Source organism: Cystoisospora suis (assembly GCF_002600585.1).
Source record: "Cystoisospora suis strain Wien I chromosome Unknown contig_2080, whole genome shotgun sequence".
Classification (NCBI taxonomy): domain Eukaryota; phylum Apicomplexa; class Conoidasida; order Eucoccidiorida; family Sarcocystidae; genus Cystoisospora; species Cystoisospora suis.
Window position 1 is genome coordinate 27,095 of NW_027154879.1, and position 7,319 is coordinate 34,413.

A 7,319-nucleotide genomic window follows, 5' to 3' on the forward strand; every position below is an offset into this window, starting at 1 on the left:
CCCCCACACAGCGCGCTTCCCGTATACCTCCAAGCAACAATCTTGGGGGGGAGAAACCGAACCGCGTGGTGGCCGCCCGTCAATGAATGGCAAAATCTTTCGCGGAAGCTCCAAATACGCTGTCAGGCTCGCAGATAGTAAAGCGCGCATCAACGCGATGTCCGCAATGCTCGCAAACTGCACCAGCCCCGCCAGGGAGCATTACAGTGACTTCATTGACGCCCCACACATTGGCCTTCGTAGAAGCAGGCTAACCTCGAACACCACTCTTAATAATTACGCGACGGAAACAAAGCAGCCAAAGGGCTTGGCACAAAGAACCGCAACGGCGGACAGACGACGGAAATTTGCGGCAGTCACTCAGAAGTCGACAGCTTTTCCCTGTTGCCTCCGTGCCACAGCGACAGAGTGTGGGCGTCGCCAGCAAAGCAGCGTTGCGTACACAGGCTGAAACAAGTGTCCTCTGCAAACTATCAGCTCGGCGCGATGCGAAGATGAACTGAGCAAGCCAAGCGGCTCTGCACGTAGACCAGAGTAAGCGTCGACAAAGTGAAAATTGTCTCGCGCGAAGGGCTTCGTGACATCCGCTAGTCACGTCTGATGATGAAAACCGCAACATGATAAATTGCCTCGTCTGCGCTCTGCAGCTCGCTCCTGTCACAGAACCTGTTCGGTACTGTATGCCTTCTTGTACCCTCCAGGAACGAAACAAGCTATGCCTGAATCCCAGGACAAGTGTCGTCAACAGGACGGCTCCAAGGGCCAAATAAAGTCGCATCCAGCCACAGGGTGCCGCGTTCTGGATTGCCAGCTGTGAGCGAAGTGTTGGGGGATGTTCTGGAGCATCGGCCTAGGGGAGATCGACACTTGTCTTGGACCGGGCCGGTCAGGAATTTAAACCCGTCAGGCGGTTACGTTTCACCGCCTGTCCACTAATTTACGTAATTGCCGGTGAAAAGTGGGCTTTTCTGCAGTCTTTTTAGTGGTGAGCCCGTGCTTGGCAGTACAGGGTGGCTTTGCAGCCTCTCCGTCTGTCACGCACCGACCAAACCGCGGTCGCTCCGTCTGGCCTGAAGATGCCGTAATCTTGTAGCACTCAGTTATGTATACGTGCTGCAGCGGTTCCACGAGCGCTTCCACTTCGGCGAACAGTCTTACCAAAACTTCTGCTCGCTGGCAAAGTCCCGTGGCATACGCTTTCTCGTGGGCAAGCACAGTCAATTCAAATCGACTTTGCACAGCACGTTTTTAGTCAGGGCACGTCTGATTTCAGCTACGGTAGCTTCGAAATCACCCGTGAGCGAGCTCGAGGAAGCTTAAGTCCAGTAGCGCAGAACTACCTCCGGACTTCACTTTTGGTGCCCAACGAGCTCCTCTTCCTCCGCCCCACACGCATGCGGACGCCCAGGACGGGGACCTCGGCGTGTGCTCTAACACACGCAGTACAGACTCCTGTCTGGGTTTACGAATGCAAGTGCGATGGCGGTCGTAACAGCTCCGCCGATGACCTCAGCTCAAGCAAACAGCACAGATTCTGATCGGAATTCGGAGTGCCCTAGGACACAGGAGGCCAAGCAGGAAGGTATTAAGTAAATCTAAACACGTTGCGAATCTCTGTGGCTCGTCGGAGCCTTCCGCACCGTCCCAGAGCGCCCTTCGACCCGGGACTGCTGGAACCGACCAACGTTAGGCGCCTTTTCGAGCTCAATTAGGACACGAGTCCTTTCTCCTGATCGGCTCTCGGGCCTGCCTCATTAACTTGTTGTGTGAGGGTACCTGCGCCTAATGCGTTCTTAAATGTGATTAATCTTCTTAAGCCTTTCCCGCCACCTCGCGCCGGCCTTCCAGGCTTCGATATCCTGGGGTCACTGGTGCACACACGGGGGCTCTGGGAAGCTTCCCCGCCGAGCCAATACCCACTTTCGCCGTTAGCCATAAAGGGGATCGATTCTCGGGAGACGCGTACTCAGCACTGCCGTGGCTCTCTTGAATATCACGTGATGGACACTTCCTGCTCAATCGCTCGTGGTGGCAGCAAGTCGTCTACTTCCTTCGCTGTTGGAGCTGTGACTGAACGAGATTTGTGGCATACCAACTATCAACCGAGAGAACAACCCGGATGAAGGAGGCCGAGTGCGTGGGTTTTCGCTGTCAAGTAAGAGAAGAGCCTCAGGTGTTTCATGCATAGGCGACGGCAACGCTGCCTGAGCCCATTTCGTGTTGAGGGGATGGCGCCGCAGAAGCGGCCTTAACAGCTCGTCAGGTTTCTTTTTACAAGAAAGACGGGGACGGAGGCAACAGCAGCCCTTCTGGGCTAAAAGAGCTAACCGATGGCAGGCTCCTTGTACAGAGTTTCCGGCATGCTGCGGTCACTCCTTGTGACGCAGCTTAATGCTGCCTTGTCGCAGTTCTTCGAAAAACTGTCACCACCCCAGGTTGAGGCGTCCATCTTCAGTGGCCAGCTTAGACTCGCAAATCTCCGCCTAAAAGAAAGTGCTCTTGCGCCTTTCTCTTTACCGATCCGCGTCACTTACGGGATCCTTTCAAAGCTGAGGGTGAAGGTGAGAGTGGTCCTGTCTAGTGACTCTCACTATCTGTACTCCGGGACAAGTAGCAGCCACGCCGTCCGGAAGGCGCGCCAGAAATGTCAACAGCAGACTGTGATGAAAGACGGTCACGGCAAACAAACGAAGGGCGTAGACCGGTCCGAGCACATCTCACGGGAACGACAGTCGCGCAGCTCGCCGGCTCGCGTAGAAGCACCCCACTCGGGTGATCGGAAGACCACCGGTACACGTCCCATTGGTTGATTAAGCAAAACGGATATCTCTGAGGCAGTGTTGATGGATCCGACACACACGCTAGCTTCCCTCCAACCGTTTTCAGTCACGACGCGGATGCAGTGGTACTCCAGAGAGCACGCTGGCGCACATCCGGCGTCCGGTCTTTCTGTTGCCCGGCGGTCCGAACACACACACGAGACCGCCCAACAGTTTCAGTCCGAACTATCGCCACCCCTCGTGCGCGTCGCAGGTAAACTGGTTCCAACTGTTATCGCACCCGGTCGTCGTTGAAGCTGAGGGGCTACTGGTTGTCGCAACCACCATTCCTGCCTGCGAGTGGGATGTGTCCGTTGAAGCCGAGAATCTTCAGGAGCAGAAACGACTGCGTCTGGCGACTGACGAGCTCCTGACGTATGCCAAGTATGACCGCGGTCTCGCAACAAACCTTTTCTTCAAACTGGCGTATGCCTTCATCAGGCGTGTCGAGGTATTTCGATGCACGAAAGAACAGTAGAGGAGAACAGAGTGTCGGGCAAGTGCCTGCTTGTCAGAGGGGATGCTGATCGGGGCACTCGCATAGTAGTATGAAGAGACTGCTGCGACAGCCTCACGGGACTTCAGATGGGAGGTTTCCCTGTAGATGTTCCCTGCTAAGTCAGATAACGCTTAAGTGGCCTTAGGGTGGACGGTATTGTTGCACGCAACAGCAAGCGACACACTGGTGGACGGGCGAAAGTATAGTCGCCATCTTAAACACAAGGAATCACTGTCCTCAGCGTCGCTGCAAACCGGAGACCCACTAGACTCTAGGGTTGTGTGCTACAGTGTAGACAGACGGAGTGACGACACCTGGGAACACCATGGAATTCTCAGTCCTGAGCCATTCTAGCTGCGGCACTCTGTCGGTGCATGCATGCCTCGTCACAGTCTACCGGCTCCAAGGAGGTTAGCAGTCCCGAGGAATTGTAACAGTGACTTGCTTCTCTGCCGTCCGCTTCTGTGGATCCTAAAACGGTATCCTTACGTCCTGGAACCAATGCTCACAAGATGAAATTTGTCGTCTGCGACACGATACGCATCGAAGACAGCATTGGCTTTGTGTCACAGTGGCTACGAAAGAAGCTCACGTAGTTGAAAGGACGATCATTCTACACGCGACTTGCGAACGGCGATGACGCCCCGAAGAGAGAGAGAAAGCTGTTCCGCACTGGGAACGTGCTGCCGCACTGGATCCAGCAGAGGAGTTTCCAGACTGTCTTCCAAATGACACCTTAGCCTGATTGTTCCCAATGTACAGCACCTATATGTGTAAAGGAAGAGAAAGAGACCCGCTGTTCTTGCATGAACTGCTGGCCACTCCAGTCCTGGACGACTGGTAACTACTCAACAGATACTTAGTGGTACCTTCCCACAGCCACCTGGAAACGAAGCCGCGTAGCTGGTTTCAGGTTGTACTCAGTAGACGGGGTTGAGTTTTGGCGCTGGCGAGGTAGAGTAACAGTCCGACCAATTGGAGAGCGAGTCAGGATCTCGCGCGAAGCCATGACAGCCAGCATTCAATCGTACAGTTCAAACAAGTACTGCGCTGTGCTCCGCTAGAAGAAGACGCCTGAAGACAAGCGAGACGCAACGGGAAACAATGGCATGAAATCGTGCAAGCAGTTCGAACTTCTGTCCTTACCTCGGTCCGAGCGGGGGTCGGCACAGCATTTCCCGAGAATGCTGATGTCCCGCCTCGGATCAGCTGTCAGCCTACGCGCGACTTAGCTAGGACGGGACGTAACTCTGAGTGGGGCTTATTTCACGCAGGTGACAATCAACCGCGTCGAGATTCGTCTAGAAGAGACCGAAATCACTCCGGGTCGCATGCGCGCCGTTGGCTGGAGGGCTCGTCGCGTCCAGACAGTCCACTGCGATGAACACTGGCAGCCTTCTCGCGGTCCAGGAGGACTGGGACCCCCCCTTGCGCCCCTTCGGGGCGAGCAGGGACTGTACGATGCAGATAGCGCTGACGAAGATTGCCCGGAGACGACTCCGTTCTTTTTCCGACCACCTGTCAAACCTGACAGGCGCTCGCACGCGTGCGCATATGGCGAAGCGTGCGAAGCTCGGTCTGGTCATCAAGATTCTCGCGGAGGGTCCCCCGCGTCCTCGGGAATCGTCGGCTCTGCTTGGACAGCCTGGGCCTGGGCAAAGCGGGTAGTTGTTTCAGCCGTTGAGTCCCTGTACGGGCTTGGGAACGAGAGGCCAGCAAGTGCACCGCATCGCGGAGCAGGTATGGGGTCTGCTGTAGATGAGGTCTTTTTCAAGAAAATTGTCCTTGCTGGGTCGGCGATCTATCTTGACACTCTAACGCCCGAGGGTCCGAGGTCACCATGGCTGCCTCAGCCAGCTGCGGCGCGCAGCGAGCTGTTGAAAGAGTTGTCCAGAGCGAAACGAGAGGAACTAAATCGCCGGTGGTCCTCAGACCTTGGTGAGGCGACTGAACACTCGCGTCAAGGCGTCCCGGGCTACTCGGACTGTCTACCCCCGTCGGCCGCAGACCGTACCACTTGCGTGGCTTCCGCAAATTTCGGCCAGAGAGGACCCACGTCGGAACCCTCCCTCCCGTTACCAAATCCCCCGGCGCCAGCGGTCGCGGGAACTAGCCCCGTAGTATCGCAGCCTCTGCACACGGAAACTCACTCAGGTGGTCGGGAAGGCGATCGGCGTCCAGGAGGGAGTGCGGCAGAACGTGGTGATGGGGCGCGTGCTACACGGATGGCGGATATCAACTCCGCGGTAGGCGGCGGAGGTCAGCGCCGCCGCAAGTCAAGCTGGCTGCGCCGGCGTCTCCGACGGGGAAGTGAAAAGGTAGCATCCGCGTTCAGAGCGAAGGCTCAGGTGAGCTCGAAGCACCCGGGACCGCGGGATTCCACGACTGACCGAGTGGATCCAGCACTTGCCGTCCCAGGTTTATTGGATACGTCTGGTGATCCTGGTGGGGTGTACTCTTCACACCATGAGGAAGCTACGAGCCCGGCGTTACGAGACAGCAAGTCATCCAGCGCGGGTAGGGTCGCTGATGAAATCACAAAGGCTGGGACTTCTCTCCCTGGAGATCCTGGCAGGGCAAGTGCTGACCAGGCACAAACAAAACCCGAGGGGAAAGAGGACCCTGACCTGTTGGTGACTGTTTACGACCTCCTGACTCCACAGCAACTATTTCTGGTAGCGGAGGCCTGTGCTCCCCACCATCAATACCTGTATCAGCCAGGACGGATTGAACTCCGCATTCGTCTAGTTCAGAGGCCGACACCGTCAGTGGAGGGAAGTCCTGCTCTCTCCGACCGCGTATTTTCGCGCCCAGTCCAGGCTGCCAGCAACGGAGCGGACTTCGCGGGCCTGGAGAGACGGGATCAACGACTAGGGTTTTCCAAATACAGAGAATGTCAAGGCCTGTGCACTGGCGCCAGCGGGACGGACACTGGGATAGTGGGCGAGACGTGCAAGGCCGGCGAACATCAAAATCACTTTAGGAGCACGGGCAGCGCGGCGCACTGTGGTACAGTAACCGGCAAAAGGAGCAACAAGGAGCGATGTGATTTCCAAGAGGGGGGACGTCAGACTGTCTGGACGGCCAGCACTGATGACACCTCTTTGCCGCTTTTTACGCTGTACTTCGTTTTTTCGCACGCTCGTATCGAAGCGACAGTTGATCAGCTGGCTGCTATTCTCCAGTGGATCGAGTACAACATCTTTCTGTACGGCGACCTCATCTCGGGGACATCTCTCAGTCTCGCGTAAGTACACTAGTGGCCATCCCCGAGAAAGGGTCCCGGGACTGCAAGAAAAAATGCTCCCCTAGTCATAGAAGAACAGAGGAAAAGAGACGTTTTTCAGCCTGAGCGAGGGCACGCGAGCGAGCCGCACGCGAATTCGTTGCCTCAGTTTTGTTAGCGAGACTTGAATCTCTGTACTGCCGGCAGTGTGGGGAACCACCATTTGTACCCTAGCTAGCTATTGTGCGTGCTTGTCACATAAATACACAGATGCGAAAGAGTACCGCATTACCAAAAGCGACCGGCGCAAGAGAAAATGTTTTTGAATGCTGCCGCACTTTTCTATCTCGCAGAATTCTGCGGGTCGACGACTGTGCGTTAATCCGGCGTGTGTGGACCAGGAGCCGAAAACGACAATGGACGGAGCTCGATTGGCTTCACATCAGAGTGTCTGCACGACTGGAGAGGTTCCCCCGTCCGTCTTCTTGACTATGGGCATGATGGACGGGAGCTCACACGCGCTAGCTCAACTTTATGCAACGGCAGGGACTGTCTTCTAGAACCTCGGGCTTCCCCGGGGCGCGCGCCAAGGCAGACCGCCAAATGCCTCGCCGCTTTTGCTTGCTTGTAGGATGTTTGCAAATATCTGCTTCTCTGGCTTCAGGGTCCAGAAGCCTCAGCCGCGCGAGAGGCACGCGTACTTGATGGCTTGGCAACGACGACTGATAGAAAACGCTGTGTCGCATGACGGAGGTGCGACGGCGCGCTTGCTCAA

The 7,319-nt window shown here is 56.2% G+C and overlaps 1 protein-coding gene across 1 annotated transcript; it reads left to right on the forward strand.

Moving 5' to 3' along the window:
• Positions 1–1,485: 1,485 nt before the first annotated feature.
• On the forward strand, positions 1,486–2,080 carry CSUI_004455 (uncharacterized protein; the record flags this gene model as incomplete). Its single annotated transcript, XM_068064646.1, has 1 exon — positions 1,486–2,080. A coding segment is annotated over one exon (108 nt), but the record flags the coding sequence as incomplete, so codon positions are not given.
• Positions 2,081–7,319: the final 5,239 nt, after the last annotated feature.